The sequence below is a fragment of the Rana temporaria genome, chromosome 4 (genome assembly GCF_905171775.1).
Source record: "Rana temporaria chromosome 4, aRanTem1.1, whole genome shotgun sequence".
In the NCBI taxonomy this organism is placed as follows: Eukaryota; Metazoa; Chordata; class Amphibia; order Anura; family Ranidae; genus Rana; species Rana temporaria.
The window spans coordinates 356968732-356987812 of NC_053492.1; the positions used below are offsets into that span (position 1 = coordinate 356968732).

General features: G+C 44.0%; 1 protein-coding gene across 1 annotated transcript in view; it reads left to right on the top strand.

Moving 5' to 3' along the window:
- The window catches only part of LOC120935749 (sulfotransferase 6B1-like), a gene marked incomplete at its 5' end in the record, with an annotated part of 38921 nt that extends 20260 nt beyond the window's left edge, over nucleotides 1-18661 (top strand). Inside the window, 4 exons of the mRNA XM_040347808.1 lie at nucleotides 3861-3987; nucleotides 7802-7896; nucleotides 17033-17189; nucleotides 17962-18661. Of these exons, the coding sequence (XP_040203742.1) occupies nucleotides 3861-3987; nucleotides 7802-7896; nucleotides 17033-17189; nucleotides 17962-18092 (510 nt within the window). The remainder of the gene's footprint in view (nucleotides 1-3860; nucleotides 3988-7801; nucleotides 7897-17032; nucleotides 17190-17961) is intronic.
- Between the last annotated feature and the right edge of the window lie 420 nt (nucleotides 18662-19081).

A 19081-nucleotide genomic window follows, 5' to 3' on the forward strand; every position in this document is an offset into this window, starting at 1 on the left:
GGACTCATCATCTGCCTGTCTTGGGGGTGGTGCTGCAGCCTGGCCCGATGGGCCTGCAACCTCCTGGCCTCCAACCTCCTGGCCTCCAACCTCCTGGCGTGGAACCTCCTGGCCTCCAACCTCCTGGCGTGTAACCTCCTGGCCATCTGTGGAGGACACAAAACAATCACATGTTTGAGGAACCACACACTTGGCACATCTTCCCTTCCCCCACCCACACATGCTAATCAACAGAGAATAAACCAAAAAACCTACCTGTCCTCCTAGGAACATCTGACGTATAGCCAGGCAGGCCCACCACCTGCTGTGGGTGGAAACACTGGGCCACTGCCCATTCCTCCTCCGTCAGTCTGACTGGGCAGGGTCCCCCTCCTCCAGTGCCCCTGGTATGGGCGTCGATCCTTGCCATCTTAGTCCGGACGACGCTTCTCAGATCGTTTATTTTTTTCTGTATGCCAGCGGGGGTCCTAGTCTCCCCCCCCCCCCGCCGCATTGATCTGGTCCGTGATCTTTTTAAGAAGCTGCCTCCTCCTGGCCGGGGTGGTGTTCTGGCTCTCAGGGCCATGCAGAAATCGCCCATATTTCACAATGCCCCGAGCAAGAATTTGCTTCTCTCCCAGGGTGAAATTAAGCTTCCTGCGTTTAGGGGGCATCTCATACACCACCCAGCAACAACAAACACACTCGACAAACAATCGACAATACACACCCAAAAACCTGACAAAAATCTATACCACAAAAAAATAAAGAAAATCTAAACACACAAGGACACAGCTAATAGTAATTCAAAAAGAAACACGCACCAACAAACAAACAAAAAACAAACCCCAAAAAACAAACACCAAAAAACAAACACCAAAAAACAAACACCAAAAAACAATCAGCAAAAACAATAACAAACAAATTAAATAAATACACTTCTCAAACACAAACAACAACTAGACTCTCCAACTCCTCAAACACTTTTCTCACAAACACAACTTACCAACACACAAACAAACAGAGCAGAAGCAAATTGCTCATGGAAGGGGAACAATGGGATATACTTTAGCAAGGGAAGTGTGTGTGTGTGGTGCTTTTTAGACACAGGGCGATCCTCAAACTAAGTACACTTGGCCTTTTACCTATCTCACTGATTGCGCCGAGATCAGTTCTGCACATGCCCAGTGAGGTCCCGATTCGTGCGCGCATGCGCAGTACGGCCGGCGCCTCATTTGCATGGGGTCACGGCTCATTACAATGAAGCACGCCCACTTCCTTCCCACTTGCAAAAACCCCGCCTTACGCCTCTGAATTTAAGTTACGCTGGCGCACATTTAGACGCAAATGCGCTGTGGATACGGCACTTACGACACCAACTTAGGGCAACGTAACTTAAATCACATAAGTTAGGACAAACTAAATTTGCACCGCTGGCTGAGGATCTGGCCCATTGTGTTTTGCTTTTAGGCCAAAAAGTTACATTTTGGTCTCATCTGACCAGAGCACCTTCTTCCACATGTTTTCTGTGTCCCCCACATGGCTTCTCACAAACTGCAAACAGGACTATTTATGGCTTTCTTTCAAAAAAGGCTTTCTTCCTGCCACTCTTCCATAAAGGTCAGATTTGTGGAATGCACGACTAATAAATGTCCTGTGGACAGATTCTCCCACCTGAGCTGTGGCTCTCTGCAGCTCCTCCAGAATTACCATGGGCCTCTTGTCTGCTTCTTTGATTTATTACGTTCTATGCCCGGCCCTTTCAGTTTAGGTGGATGGCCATGTCTTGGTAGGTTTCCAGTTGTGCCATGCTCTTTGCAATTTTTCAGATGATGGATTGAACAGAGCTCCATGAGATGTTCAAAGCTTGGGATTTTTTTTATAACCTAACCCTGCTTTAAACTTCTCCACAACTTTATCCCTGACCTGTCTGGTGTTTTCCTTGACCTTCATGATGCTGTTTGTTCACTAAGGTTCTCTAACAAACCTCCTGATGGCTTCACAGAACACCTGTAAATATTCTGAGATAAAATTACACACAGGTGGACTCTATTTACTAATTAGGTGATGTCTGAAGGCAATTGGTTCCACTAGATTTTAGTTAGGGGTATTACAGTAAAGGGGCTGAATACAAATGCACGCCACACTCTTCGGATATTTATTTGTAAAACATTTTGAAACCCATTTATCATATTCTTTCCACTGCACAATTATGTGCTACTTTGTGTTGGTATATCACATAAAATCCCACTAAAATACATTTACAAAATGTGGAAAATGTCAAGGGGTATGAATACTTTTTTCAAGGCACTGTACAGGATACCTAATTTTTAGTAGTACAGAAGTGACATGTATGTACAAAGTACAGTGTTCCATAAAAAAAGATATGTCATTTTACTATATTCATCAAAATTGTTTTGGATTTTCTGCTCTGGGCTATAATTAGATCATTGTTGTCGGTGTGTTTCTTTTGTTCATACTAGCCCCTGTGCTCTTAAAAGTAGAAGGCAAGTCAAAACCCAACTAAACTTAAGGCCAGGTTCACATATCTCCAGCTGTCCCTGTTTCCGGGTTCAGGTGCGATTCAAGTCTGAATTTTTGCCTGAATTCGCACCTGAACTGGAACCAAAAGACATACAATACCCTTCTGCAATCTGGGCTGCGGCCACCGGGACCTGAGTGAACTGGCTCCATTGAGAGCCGGTCACACACACACGTGTCTTGTGAATTGGATGCGGACAAATTCCACATCCAATTCACATATATGTGAACTCAGCCGGAATCTACTCCCACCTCCATTCTAAGCCTAGTCTATCCTGTAAATGGAAAAATGCCTATGCTTACTTATTCTGAAGTCGCTCTGGTCCTATCACATGATCTCTTCAGCACCAGCTTCAGTGAAGAGGACAGATCACTGACAATGACTGCTGAGCCTGGTTGATGACATCACCCAAAAGCTTACTTTGTGGCTGTCTCTCCTCTACACTGAAGCCAGTGCTGGAAGTAAGTATAGACATCTTTCCTTTTACAGGGTTTACAGAATAGGCTTAAAATGTGAGTGGAAGTGGATTTAAGCTTAGTTAGGTTTTTGTCGTGCCTTCCATTTTAAGGCAAGCAAGCCTTAAAGTACTTGGTTGCTGTCAGGTACACACTGTTATGGTTCCTGGGCACATGACACTGAACCTGGCCAAAGTTAATAGAAAAGGGTACCTGTTGTCAGGAGGCAGGTTGGGCCTGGGCATGTGGCAGTACTGGAAAGTCAAAACTCAGGTCTGACTGCGGGCAAGCATATACTAGCACACATTACTAAGGTCAGGGCTGGCAGTGGGTAGGCATAATCCAGAAGATTCTTCCAAGGTCAGGGCAGGTGGCATATAAGCATAGACCAGTATACAGTCCAGGGTCAAGGCAAGTGGCTATCTGAAAGTACAGATAATAATGCAAGCATTACAGTCATCACAGTGTAGGTGCTGTCCTCATTGCCTAGCAATAAGGGAGGGAGTACTGCCAAGAGTGGCCAAGCTATGGTGACCTAAGAACACTCATAATATGGGCTTTATAAGAATTCAGAACCATTGCAAACTATAAGCTGCTAGAAGTCATCATCTATCATCTAAATCCCATTGACACTAATAAATCAAAAGCAGGTGAGTTTAACAATATACCAGTTAAAGTGGATCCATAGTGGGTAAGTTTAATGTGATTTCTGAACAGCAGACAACATATAATACATAATTGACAAATGTTTATTTATTTACTGTTTGGCCTGTAAAAGCTGAATATGTTAAAGTTAAAGATTTTTTGCCCTTACTGACCGAAAAAAGGTTTATGGTAATGATAAAATACAAGTTAATTTACGTTATTTTATATTTTTTCTACAGATATTGATGATTATTCGCAACCCAAAAGATACAGCCATCTCCTTTTTCAACTTTTATAAAAGCATGCCTGTACTTCCCACTTATGAATCTTGGAACTTATTTTTTAAGGATTTCATCCATGGGAATGGTAATGTATTAGTCTTAACATATTTAAAGTTTCCTTTTTAATAATAAAAAAAAAGTAAAGGCTAATCACCTTTTCCTTTTAAAATCAGTGGAAATTTTAACTGAATTTAGTCATCATAAATGTGTAACAACTAACAGGGAGATGCTAGTCATACTCGGGGGGGGGGGGGGGGGGGGGAATGGTGAAAACGTAGGTCCTCTTTTAAGTTTAGTTTTTACAATGGGAACTCTTTTATTTCTCGGTAAGGTAGATATGAGAAATATAATAATGTCTAGCTTCAGTACAATACATTTACTTAAAATGGAACTTTAGTTATAAAATTAAAGTGGTTGTAAACCCCTCCTTACAACGTGCACCTACAGGTAAGCCTAGATTAAGGCTTACCTGTAGGTGCAAGAAATATCTCCTTAAAGCGGGAGTTCCGTGGGAAAAAGTTTTTTTTTAAAGACGTTTTTGTAAAGCTGATGGTACAACGAAAATTGTACTCACCAGTCTCCTAGTCGCAGCCGCTACCAGGACGATTTCCCCCAAAAGTAGATTTTATAAAATCTGATGATGGACATTGCCATCTTAACTGCTGGCACCGTGATTCCCTCCTGTATTATCTTCCGGGATGCAGTGTCTCCTGAGAATCCCAGGAGACGCGCCGTGTTTGAAATCTCGCGATATCTCGCGGGTCACGTGACTAGTCACAGCGGGGAGTGTCCTTTTCAGGACGCTGCCGGCCAATGTCCTAGCAACTATGCAGTGTGATGGCGAGCCGCGCAGTCAACACTGCATAGTTGCTAGGACAACGGTCGGCAGCGTCCTGAAAAGGACACTCCCCGCTGTGACTAGCCAGACTAGTCACGTGACCCGCGGGATTTCAAACACAGCGCGTCTCCTGGGATTCTCAGGACTCGCTCCCAGGAGACATAGCGCTGATCGGGGATTTTTCGAAACCACGCCCACTCCCGCGGGGAAATGTGAGTGACAGCTCACAAAAGGCCCTCATTCCAAGGTAAGGAGGCCTGTTTAAAAAAAAAAAAAAAAACGGATAGATACAGTACAATGGCTGCTGGTTTTAACAAGCAAAACTTTACAATTAGGGTGAACCACCGCTTTAACCTACACGGTTAAGGAGATATTTGCAGTAAGGACTGCACCGATGTCTAATGCCGCATACACACCATCACTTTATGTGATGAAAAAAAACGACATTTTCTGTGAAGTAAAAAATGACGTTTTTGAAACTTCAATTTTCAAAGACGAAGTTGCATACACACCATCGTTTTTCTCACAATGTTCTAGCAAAGCGAGGTTACGTTCACCACGTTTTTCCATTGAAGCTCGCTTCATAAGTAGCTTCTGGGCATGCGCGGGTGAAAAAACGTCGTTTTAAACGACGTTTTTGCTACACACGGTCAATTTCTATGAAGTAAAAGTTGACGTTTTGAAAAACGACACATAAAATTGAAGCATGCTTCAATTTGTTTTGGTCGTTTTTTAGAAGACATAAAACGACGTTTTCCCCCACACACGGTCAATTAAAGTGACGTTTTTAAAAACGTCATTTTTTTTCATCACATAAAGTGATGGTGTGTACGGGGCATTAGGCCCCGTACACACGGTCGGACAAAACCGATCAGAATGGACCGAGGTTCAGTTTCATCGGTCCAAACCGACCGTGTGTTGTATAGGCCATCGGTTTGTTTTCCTTCGGTCCAAAATTTTAAAACATGCTTCAAAACCGAACCGATGGACCGCTGCCCGATCAGTCCAAACTGATGGTTAGTACAGAAAAGCATCGGTTCAAAAACCGACGCATCGGTTCAAAACCCGCGCATGCTCAGACTAAATGAGGGGATGGGAGCGCTCGTTCTTGTAAACCTTGCATTCGTTTTTGAGATGGCACATTCTACATTTTTAAAATTAGTGTTCCGTTTCTTGCTGAGCATTTGTTTCTTCGCTCTATTGATAGAATAAACACGTTGTTTAGCTGATGCTATTTAGCCAGTGTTCTCCCATACAGAATTCTTTTCTTTTTTGCTTGTGATCTCCTTTTTTTTTAATCATTTTTCCCTAGCCAGATTTCCAAAATATTTCTTTGTAATCCACAATTTATTTTAGTTTTTTTTGTCAAGTTATCACACCAATGTTTTATATATTTTATTTTTTGGGTGAGATATTTTTTGGAGTTTTAGCCTTTTTTTTTTTTTTTTTTTTTTTTGGGTGAGATACATTTTTTTTTTTGGACTTTAGGCTTTTTTTTTATTTTTTGTCAAGTTATTACACCAATGTCCCCCCCCCCCCCCCTCAAGGAGGTTGTGTCCTTTGTTAATTACACATTGTATTTTGGAAATGTTTGATGGCTATTCACCAGAAAAACACAATAGACAAGGTTGTAACGTGAAATAAATTTCCATTTATTCTGGAAAAATCAAATAATAAAAGCAACACTCAAACAATTTACAACATACATGCAGACTTTATGGATACCAAAGGCACAGTCCACCATGATCAAGGACAAAATAAACAACATCAGGAGTCACAATGTGCTACACAAATCACAGAACTCAAAAGCACCAGCAAATGCCATAAATGACCCCAAGCTGTGGTACTACCACCAAGCTCAGTTTTTAGAAAAGTCACGCTGCTCCATCATGGCTTCAAACCGGTCGGCTGGTCAGAACGCACTGCACACAGATACGAGCGGACAGGACGGCACTGCAAAGCAGAAACGACCCGAAAGCCAGCACTGAATGACAAATACGAACCCACACACTGAACCCGAGAATACAATCTGAAAAAGCACGGAGACTGAAAAGCGTGAATCGGCTCTCACCAATCTTTCACTAACATGCGGTTACACGGAATTAGCAAAAGCGGACTCAAGGGCGGCGACGAAGGCTTTGGCCTACCCCTTTATAGTGACGTCGTACGTGGTTTACGTGTCCGCGTTCTGACCCGATCGGATTTTGGACTGACGGTGTGTACGCATATCAGGCCGCCAGGCCACTTCTGTGGTGAACCGATGAAAACGGTCCGTCGGACCATTCTCATCGGATGGATCGACCGTGTGTACGGCGCATGCACTCTGAATACAACGGTGCATGTGCACTGAGCGTGCCGTTTTTGTGAATGGGGCAATGGGGGGGTTAATGCCGTAATCACGCGCATGCACAGGGATCTGTCGGTCCCACTCGCATGAGCGGGAGTGTCGTCATCGCCGCTCCGGACAATCGCAGTGCCGGAGCGGCGATACAAGGAAAAAGATCGTTGGAGACATGGCGGCTGAGGAGACCGAGGAGAACTTCGGGGGCTTCGATCTCAGGTAAGTCAATCATAATGAGCTAGTATGCTATGCATATTAGCTCATTATGACTTTCTCTAGCAGGGTTTAAAAAAAAAAAAGTTGAGGGTTTACTTCCTCTTTAAGTCCTGCTAGATCTCTTCAGGCTGGCCCCTTCTGTAGGTATAGCTATGCAAAACATTACAAATAAGTGCCTATACTGTTTAAAATCCAGTAATACGCCATCTTAACCTGCTCTGCACATGCTCAGCTGCCCTCTATTTTCAGGCACTGTGCCGCATTTGTAGAGGACAATCTTCTGATTTACTGCTGTTCAGGGACTCTGGGCTTTAGCAAAATGGCAGCATCTAGCAAGTATAAATAGTAACAATGCTGGGGCACACACTAATTATGGTAGCATAAATATTAAGGTAAAATGTATGTTCCTTGCTAAACAGCATTATTTTTATTAAGTTGTTATGGTTAAAGTTCCACTTTATGATTTTATTTTGTGTGTCTCACAAGTTTTTCTATGCGTTTTAGTGTGTTTTGGATCATATTTTGATTATATAGTTGAATGGAACAAACACGTTGATGACAAAAAAATGATGGCAGTTACATTTGAAGATATGAAAATTGTAAGTTCAATTTTTACACATTTGTTTTTTTTTGTTCTGGAGCAAATTGGATCATTCTTGTTTTTGTTTTTTGGGCTTCTATTGGATTGACTGTGGATATAGGATTGTGCATATGGAGGTTTTTGATTGTGTATTTTATTTCTTAGTTGGTTTATTCAACAAATTCACTTCCTTGTTGTGTAAATGTAATCATTGTTTGGGATGAAGGAATTGAATGTACTAAAGGCATATAGGCCAACCACGAAGGAATTTTCGCTTAGCTTAGTGAAAAAGACAAAGCTCTACTGGTTTTCTTGATGCAATCAAAAATATATTTTCTAACATATATATCATATTTCCTGAACTAACCCAAAAAACAATGGCCCGGATTCACAAAGCACTTACGCCGATGTATCTCGAGATACGCCGCGTAAGTGTAAATATGCGCCGTCGTATCTATGCGCCATGCCCATAAACTGAGATATGCCTGAAAATAGGCTTCATCCGACCGACGTAACTTTCCTACGCCGGCGTATCGTTGGCGCATATTTACACTGGTCGCAAGTGGCGCTCCCATTGTTTTCCTATGCACATATGCAAATGAGTGATATACGCAGATTTACGAACGTAGTTGTGCCCGGCGCATAATATACGCGGTTTGCGTAAGTCGTACGTCCGACGTAAAGTTATTCCCCATATAGAAGGCGCAACTCATGCAAAGGTATGGACCAGGGAACACAGCCGTCGTATTTTACGTCGTTTACGTAGTACGTGAATATGGCTAGGCGCAGGTTACGTTCACGTCGTAGGCAGTGATTCGACGTATCTTAGGCAGTTGTTTCTACGTGATTCTGAGCATGCGCACTGGTATGCGGCCACGGGACGGCGCATGCGCCATTCGTTTTAAGTACTTCTAAGGCGCTTGGCCCATCATTAGCATGGGGTCACGCCTCATTAGCATGACTCACACCCACTTCCACCTACGCTGGCTTACGCCGAGGAAACCCAGCGTAGATTTGAGAGCGAGTGGGAGCAAGTGCATTGTGAATGAATACTGCACTTGCCTCTCTGCGCTGCGTCGGCGTAGCGTAGATTCGATACGCTACGCCGGCATAAATATGCGCCGATGTATGTGAATCCGGGCCAATGTGTGCTTGCATGTTTGCTCAAATAAAAATATTGGCTTGAATCTGTCAAGTGAAAACTGTCCTTTCTAGACCACAATATTGCTTCATGCAGTAGTGAACAACATGTTATAGACACTTCCTAATACAATTATAACTATTCCGGCACCATTACTGCTTTTGCCTAATTTCAAAAATGATCTACCGGTATCTTATCTTTTTATAAGGTTAAAAAGTCCTGTCATATGACCATATGTCTCCTTTTCTTGATAGTGGAGGGTGGGGTACAGGACACTTAGGGGAATTTACTAAAACTGGAGAGTGCAAAATCTGGTGCAGCTCTGCATAGAAACCAATCAGCTTCCATGGTTTATTGTCAAAGCTTAACTGCTTGCCGGCCAGCCACCGCAGTTATACGGCGGCAGGTCGGCTCTGCTGGGCGAGATCACGTAGGTATACATCATCTCGCCGTTCAGCCAATAGGGGCGCGCACGCCCCCCGCTGATGCCAACACGTGTGCTCGGCGGGCGCGATCACCGCCGGGCACCCGTGAGAACTGGGAGCTGGTCCTGTCAGGGGGAGAAATGACTTATGGTCTGTTCATACAATGTATGAACAGCGATCTGTCGTTTCCCCATGTCAGTCCCACCCCCCCTTCAGTTAGAACACACCCAGGGAACATACTTAACCCCTTCCTCGCCCCCTAGTGTTAACCCCTTCCCTGCCAGTGGCATTTTTATAGTAATCAATGCATTTGTATAGCACTCATCGCTATAAAAATGCCAATGGTCCCAAAAATGTGTCAAAAGTGTCCGCCATAATGTCGCAGTACCGATAAAAATCGCTGATCACCGCCATTACTAGTAAAAAAAAAATATTAATAAAAATGCCATAAAACTATCCCCTATTTTGTAAACGCTATAACTTTTGCGCAAACCAATCAATAAACGCTTTTTTTTTTTTTTTTTTTTTTTTTTTACGAAAAATATGTAGAAGAATACGTATCGGCCTAAAATGAGGAAAAAAAATGTTTTTTATATATTTTTGGGCGATATTTATTATAGCAAAAAGTAAAAAATATTCATATTTTTTTTTCAAAATTGTCGCTCTATTTCTGTTTATAGCGCAAAAACTAAAAACCGCAGAGGTGATAAAATACCACCAAAAGAAAGCTCTATTTGTGGGAAAAAAACTGACACCAATTTTGTTTGGGAGCAATGTCGCACGACCGTGCAATTGTCAGTTAAAGCGACGCAGTGGCGAATCCCAAAAAGTGGCCCGGTCATTGACCAGCAATATGGTCCGGGGCTTAAGTGGTTAATTGAAAAATTTGAAGTTAGAAGCTGATCGCCTACAATGCACACCTGCCCCAGATTCGGAGTGCGCCAGTTTTAGAGAATCACCCCTAATGTGCCTGTATTCAATAGACTGTTTAGCCTAAGGCAAGATACAGGCTGTGCTTGAGCAGGGGGCATGTTCAAAAGAAAGGCTGGGATTTGGAGGGAGTGTGTGACAGAGGCAGGCTGTGATTGGTTGAGGGGTGAACAAACCACTCAATGCAGGCATGCTGTGTGTCTGCACATTGTACTGTACCTCTGAATGGCCAGCCAAATTACTAAAACTGACTACGCTAACACAGATCAGCTCCTGCGCATTGTGTGCTCAGCTTAGAACAAGGGAAAAAGGTGACCGGCAGGATTAAACAGGTACTTAAACAGGTACTTCAGGCAGAAGAAGTACATAAAAATAATAGAGACTATTAAATCTAAAATTTGCATATGTGAACAGACAAAAAAAAAAAAATATTTAAGGTTAAAATAATCTCCAATAATCAAACATAAACATTAAAGGGTTAAACTCCACTTTTGTGCAGAAAAAAATAGCAAATAAAGGAAAAATAATATAGCATGTATGTTATACAAGTCATATTGTAATTAAATGTTATTAAAAATTACCTTTCCTTTTTAATCTGCAGCTGCTGTAATTTTCTGAAAATGCAATATGACTGCCTGGAGATGTTCTGGGCACATAATGTGTACTGACAAACCCCCAAAAACATAATTTCCTACTTGGGTAATTGGCTCACCAATTTTTGCAGAAGTCTGCCTAAGGTACAAGTCAGATTTGAGGCATCCCCTGCACCAAAAAAGTTCATTTTTGGTAAGATTCTCCCAGTAGGAGCACATCTAAAGAGATACAGGCCCTGCAGATTTCCTCATTAGTGCCCAGAAGTAGAGTTGAGCGGACAAGTAAATGGGGACCCAAACTTTTCAGTACTAAAATGTCTCTAAAAAACGAATGTGGATAGGGAAATAACTTAAAATAACATAAAATACATAAAAAAAATAAATAAATAATCTTGACCTAGGAGGACGAGGTCTATATGGAGTAGGAGTTTGAGGTGGCGGTGGATGTGGCGGTGTAGGTGGAAGCGGCGGTGGAGGACGAGGTAGCCAACACAGGTTTTTGTTTTTAATTTATTTATTTTTTAAATTAGGGTACACCCCAAAAGAGTGAGAAAGATCAGAAATACAAGAATGGCTGGGTAAGGCCAGTATACATGTTTATTCTGCACAAGGTACGGACAAGTCCTGTGGGGTCCATGCCTGGTTCATTTTAATGAACGTGAGCTTGTCTAAATTGGCTCTGGACAGGCGGCTGCGCTTGTCTGTGATAATGCCCCCTGCCGTGCTAAATACACGTTCAGATAATACACTGGCTGCAGGGCAGGCCAGCACCTCCAAGGCGTAAAGGGCAAGCTCAGGCCATGTGCCCAATTTGGAGACCCAGAAGTTTAAGGGGGCATAGCCGTCATTCAGTACGTGTAGGCGTGTGCACACATACTGCTCCACCATGTTGCTGAAATGCTGCCTCCTGCTAAAACGTTCCATATCAACTGGTGGTGCTGTTTGTTGTGGCGTGCTGACAAAGCTTTTCCACATTTCATGCTAACCCTGCCTTCTGAGGTGCTGGCGGTGCCCCGGCTGCATTGGCGACCTCTTCCTCCTCCTCTGACTTGTGCTTCCACTGTGCCCCCGCTGTCAGGTGGGAATTCCACCAGCAGCGCGTCTACCAGCGTGCGCTTGTACTCGCGCATCTTGCGATCATGCTCCAGTGAGGGAATTAAGGACGATACATTGTCCTTGTAACGGGGGTCCAGCAGCGTGGCCACCCAGTACTCAGCACCTGTTAAAATGTGGGCAACACGGCGGTCGTTGCGGAAACACTGCAGCATGCAATCGCTCATGTGTGCCAGGCTGCCCAGAGGCAACGAAAAGCTGTCCTCTGTGGGAGGTGTATCGTCTGTGTCCTCTGTATCCCCCCCAGCCACGCACCAGTGATGGCCATGAGCTGGTCTGGGTGCCACCCTGCTGTGAACATGGTTCCTCCTCCTCCATCTCCTCATCCTCCACCTCAACATCCTCCAGAACTGTGCCCTTGCTGGACAATTGTGTACCTGGCGTTTGTTGGTGCAGGAACCCACCCTCGGAGCCAGTTGTGAATGACTGCCCTGAAAGCCTTGGAAATGATCCTGATTCCTCCTCCTCCTGTGCCACATCCTCTTCATCATCGCCCAAAGCCTTTTTTCAAGGAGGCATAGAACTGGGATAGTAACGCTGAGAACAACGTCATCGGCACTGGCCATGTTGGTGGAGTACTCAAAACAGCGCAACAAGGCACACAGGTCTCGCATGGAGGCCCAGTTATTGGTGGTGAAGTGGTTCTGTTCCGCAGAGCGACTCACGCGTGCGTGCTGCAGCTGAAACTCCACTTTAGCCTGCTGCTGCTCGCACAATCTGGGCAGCATGTGCAAGGTGGAGTTCCACCTTGTGGGCACGTCACATATGAGGCGGTAAGCGAGAAGGCCGAAGTTACGCTGCAGCGCTGACAGGCGAGCAGCAGCAGGATGAGAACGCCGAAAGTGAGCACAGACGGCCCGCACTTTCTGCAGCAGCTGTGGCATATCGGTGTAAGTTTTCAGGAACCTCTGCACCACCAAATTTAGCACATGCGCCAGGCAAGGGATGTGCGTCAAACCGGCTAGGCCCAGAGCTGCTACGAGATTTCGCCCATTATCGCACACCACTAGGCCCGGCTTGAGGCTCACTGCCGACAACCACTCATCGGTCTGTTGTTCCATGTCCCTCCACAACTCCTGCGCGGTGTTGGGTTTTTCCCCCAAACAGGAAAGTTTTAAAACTGCCTGCTGTCGTGAATTTGGTGGTGAATGTGTTACGCTGACCGGATGAGGAGGCGGTAGAGGATGAGGAAGCGGAGTAGGAGGAGTTAGCAACAGGAGGCAGACTGAAGCGCCCTTCAATCCTCGGTGGTGGAAGGACATGCACCAAACTGCTATCCGCCTCAGGCCCAGCCGCCATTGCATTTACCCAGTGTGCTGTTAGGGAGATATAACGTCCCTGACCATGCTTACTGGTCCACGTATCCGTAGTTAGGTGGACCTTGCCACAGATGGCGTTGCGCAGTGCACACCTGATTTTGTCCCCCACTTGGTTGTGCAGGGAAGGGATGGCTCACCTGGAAAAGTAGTGGCGGCTGGGCACGACGTACTGTGGGACAGCCAATGCCATCAGGCTTTTAAAACTCTGCGTCTCCACCAGACGGAATGACAGCATTTCAGAGGCCAGGAATTTTGAAATGCTGGCATTCAGGGCCAGGGATCGCGGGTGGGTAGGGGGGGTACTTCCTCTTCCGCTCCAGTGTTTGGGAGATAGAGAGCTGAATGCTTCCATGGGACATTGTGGAGATGTTTGAAGCAGAAGAGGAAGCAGGAGGAGCCAGAGACCTTTCTTGGTTTTTGAGGTGTCTACTCCACTGCAGCTCGTGCTTTGCACTTAGATGCCTGGTCATGCAGGTTGTGCTCAGGTTGAGAACGTTTATGCCTCGCTTCAGGCTCTGATTGCACAGCGTGCAAACCACGCGTGTCTTGTCATCAGCACATTGTGTGAAGAACTGCCATGCTAGGGAACTCCTTGGACCTGGCTTTGGTGTGCTCAGTCCCTTGCTGTGTTGGGCAGTAGCAGGCATACTGTCTAGGGGACGGACGCTCCGCTTTTGCACCCTGCTCCCTCTTCTGCTGTGCTGGTGGTTCTGTGCGACCACCGCCTCTTCCTCCGAACAACACAGGTCACCTGCATAACGTTGATTCTAATTTGGGTTCGAGGACCTCATCGTCCTCCACATCATCTTCCACCCAGTCTTCACCACTGCCCTCCTTGTCGGTCTGCACAATTGCGAAAGCAGCAGCAGTTGGCAACTGTGTTTCTTCATAATCCGAGACGTGCTGTGATGGTCCCCCCATGTACTCATCTTGAAACATAAGTGGTTGGGCACCGGTGCACTCAATCTCTTCCACTTCTGGGGCAGGGCTAGGTGGATGGCCCTGGGAAACCATGCTAACAGAGTCATCAAAAAGAAGAAGAGACTGCTGCATGATTTTGGGCTCAGACTGCTTGGCTGATTTGCAAGGGGGTGAGGTGAAAGACTGATGGACATCGGCTGCAGGTGACAACTCTGATCTTTCAGCACAAGACTGGTTAGGAGACAATGTGAAGGAACTGGAGGCACTGTCAGCAACCCAATCTACTATCGCCTGTTCTGCTCCTGGCCTCAACATTCGTAGAGCCGGATTAGGCCCAACCAAATACCGCTGCAGGCTCTGTCGCCTACTCGCACCTGAGGAAGGTGTTTCACTTGTGCGTGTAGCTGGCACAGATCGACCACATCCTCTCCCTGCAACAGGAGCTCCACCAGCAGCACCACGACCGGGGCCACGTCCCTTATTTGACGTTCTCCTCATATTTCTCAAATGTAGGATCTTGCCCTAAATGGGTGTTTTGAATAGCACAATAGAAGAACAGTATCTAAAGTGTGTATCTCACACGTACAGATATGCAGGAAACGCACCAAAAAAAATTATTTGCCCTAAATGGGTGTTTTTTGAATAGCAAAATAGAAGAACAGTAGCTAAAGTGTTTATCTCACACGTACAGATATGGAGGAAACACTGCAAACACTGGAGGAAACACTGCAAAATAGATGGTTTTTGCCCTAAATGGGTGTTTTTTGAATAGCAAAATAGAAGAAAAGTAGCTAAGGTGTTTATCTCGCACGTACAGATATGGAGGAAACACTGCAAACACTGGAGGAAACACTGCAAAATAGATGTTTTTGCCCTAAATGGGTGTTTTTTGAATAGCAAAATAGAACAAAAGAAGCTAAAGGCCTAGATACACGTAGAGCGGCGTATGTTTGAGCCGGCGTAGCGTATCATATTTACGCTACGCCGCCGCAAGTTAGAGAGGCAAGTGCTGTATTCACAAAGCACTTGCGTCCTAAGTTACGGCGCCGTAGCGTAAATGTGCCGGCGTAAGCGCGCCTAATTCAAATTGGGAAGAGGTGGGCGTGTTTTATGTTAATAAAGCATGACCCCACGTAATTGACGTTTTGAACGTACGGCGCATGCGCCGTCCATGGACGTATCCCAGTGCGCATGCGTCGGATAGAATGCCTAAGATACGTCGAACACTGCCTACGACATGAACGTAACTTACGCACAGCCCTATTCGCGTACGACTTACGCAAAGGACGTAAAAAGATACGTTTGTTTCGACGTCCATACTTTGCATGGGCTGCGCCACCTAGAGACATGCTTTATCTTTACGCCGGCGTATGTCTTACGTAAACGGCGTAACTAATTGCGACGGGCGTACGTACGTTCGTGAATCGGCGTATCTTGCTCATTTACATATTCAACGCAGAAAACAACAGAAGCACCACCTAGCGGCCAGCGTAAATATGCACCCTAAGATACGACGGCGTAGGAGACTTACGCCGCTCGTATCTTAGCCTAATTTAAGCGTATCTGGTTTCCAGAATACCTTTAAATATACGACGGCGCAGATTCTGACTTACGACGGCGTATCTACTGATCCGCCAACGTAACTCTTTGTGAATCTGGCACAAAGTGTTTATCTCACACGTACAGATATGGAGGAAACCCTGCAAAATGTGTGTTTTTGCCCTAAATGGGTGTTTTTTGAATAGCAAATTAGAAGAAAGTAGCTAAAGTGTTTATCTCACACGTACAGATATGGAGGAAACACTGCAAATTTTTTTTTTCCCTAAATGGATATTTTTTGAATAGCACAATAGAAGAAAAGTATCCAAAGGGTGTATCTCACACGTACAGATATGGTGGAAACACTGCAATTTTATTTTTTATTTTTCCCTAAATGGATGTTTTTTGAATAGCACAATAGAAGAAACGTATCTAAAGGGTGTATCTCACAGAAACATATGCAGTGCTGGTGTAATTTGATTTCTGAAGCAGGACTGACTCCTATTTCTCTCCCTAAAAGCAAAAGCAGGCAGGAACCTTTCCCTAAAGTAACTATCTAAAGCAGAGTGACTTGCTGTGCTATGTAGATCGCTGAGTAATTTGATTTCTGAAGCAGGACAGTCTGACTCCTATCTAATTCTCTCCCTCAGAGCAGCAGCAGCGCCATCCTTTCCCTACCCTATCTAAAGCAGAGTGACGTGCTGTGCTATGTGCCTCTAGCTTATATAGATGCTGGGTCACATGCTGCACTGGCCAATCGCAGCCATGACATTAGTAGGCATGGCTGTGATGGCTTCTAGGTCACACAAGTAAAACAAATGGTGATTGGCTGCCCTGCAGCGCGCCATTACATTGCCGAACACCGAACCCGAACCCGAACTTACAGTAAACTTTACAGTTCGGGTTTGCTCAACCCTACCCAGAAGTTGCACAGCTGATTGATAATCATAAAACCACTCCCATTAGACCCACAGAGACACAGAGAAATAAACAGGGATTTCTTCAGAATAAAAAAGGTAGGAATCTGCAACAAAAGGTTGTTAAAATCCTTGCAATGTACATAGATCACCCAGAGGGGGATGTTTTTTTTTTTCAACAAAAGTGGAATTACACTTTAAGAATGTTCATCATTCTACCACAAAAAAATATATAATTTGTTTCTTTTCACTTTAAGGATTTTCCAACACAACTGAAAAAAATATCAGAATTTTTTGAACTTCCTTTGACAGAGGAGCAAATTTGCACAGTACAAAGTCGAACTTCTTTTAAGTCTATGAAAGAGAAATCTGAAGACACACATGGGAAGCTTGGTGATGCTTTCTTCAGAAAAGGTAGAAACAATTCTAAAATTTGCAGAGAATAGAATAATACACAGGCTGAGTTCCTAGGTTTCAGTCTTTGCATCAGAGGAGCTTTAACTGAATATAAATGAGATAACTTTTACTGCTATTTTATTGTTATTAAATATACTCATGAAGGTGATAATGTTACAGCTGAACGTCAAGCAGATATAAGCAACACAAATTAAAGCAGTTCTGTAGCATGGCTGGATCTAGGGGGGTGCTCGGGTGGGCTACACCTTCCCCTAGATTTCAGTTGTGCCCTCCCAACAGCGAACTGCACCCCCCTTTCCTGCCTCCACCCCAGCCGCTGTGCCCATCTGCCAAACTCCTCCCAGGGCTAGGACACAACAGGTGTAATGTGGAGGGGATGGGGCATTAGTATCATTGCTAGTAGTGGGCATCCAGGTACTGACTGGCTACAATCTCCGGCTCCTGCCTCATCCCTTCCTACCTACATTACCATATAGTAGAGCTGCACGACTGATCGCTAAAAAATCTTGATCTCGATTCAACCCTCCTCACGATCTCTATGCAGAATTTCCCGATTCATTTAATGTAACAAGTGCAGAGAGTTTCACAACTTTGTCCGTGCTCGTAGATAAACTCAAAAGGTTTTACCTTGCCCCAATATTATTGGTACTATCACTGAAAATGACCTAGGTAACAAAGACAGTCCTGTTCCTACATAGAAATCGCCGGTCTCTTTTTGTGATGTTTCATGATAAGAAATCTAGGAAATCGTTTTTGTTTTTCTGAATAGGACAAATTGGAGACTGGAAGAACCTCTTCACTGAAGAACAGAGTAAAGAAGTGGATACAAAATTCCAACAATATCTTGCAGGGACAAAGTTGGGAGAATTGCTGAACTATGCAAAATACTGCAAAATGTAGATATTCCAGAAAATTAATAAAGTGTAAAGCTGAACTATGGAAATTAATAATAATAATAATAAAAAAAAAACACCAATTAATGTAGTTCTACTTGCTATCAGTCTCTTTTAACCACCTGAACAGCACCACTAAGATTGAAAGGGGGTGGTTGGGACTAGGAGCCAATCAAGCCATTTGAGCTGGCATCCTTACATATTTTTAATCTTGATTGGTCACGTGAGGGGGAGAGAGAACGTTTTTAAGAATAATTAGAGTTAGCCTTATCTTCCACTTCCTCTCCAGTAGAGAAAATCTAGTCCCAAACCTGGCTGTGCTGTCTGGTAGCACTCTCTATATCTTAGGACTAGCTGGGCAAATATACAAATCCTTATGCAGGTAAAAAATATTCATAACACTATTTAATTGTGTATTTATCATTTTGCCTGGAGTTCAATGTGTAACTACAATGATACTTGATTTAGCAGGTTGCATATCTAATTTGAAGTACCGGTATTCATTGATGAGCTATAGTAAATGTATTTTACCATATCTGGATTGTGAACTAAAATAAAACAAATTAGAGCTGTAAAGTTAGTTGTGTTTTGCTTCAGCTTGGAAAATCTATTTTAAAATCTGGTTAACAGTTTTACATAGAAATGTCTTGGCAATGTATTATATCTGTATTCTGCCTGAGGATTGTTATACCCAATAAGTGGTTTACTATAAACCACTGAATATTTTAAAGACCAAGTTCACCTTCTGGGAAAAAATGATAAATGTACATATTTTTGCTGAATAAAAATGTTAATTTATTATATTTTTCCTGAACTATCATGCAAAACATTGCACCAGTGATCAATGGATAGTGGGTGCAATATCAGATTCCTGCAGACAAGCCCTGCAGCTGTCAATGCCCTCCCAGTTCATTAAAAGAGAAGTACAGCAGAGAGCTGGCTGAAGTCTCTGCTGATGTAACAAAAGTCGGTCCAGGCTCCACGTCATCAAAACCA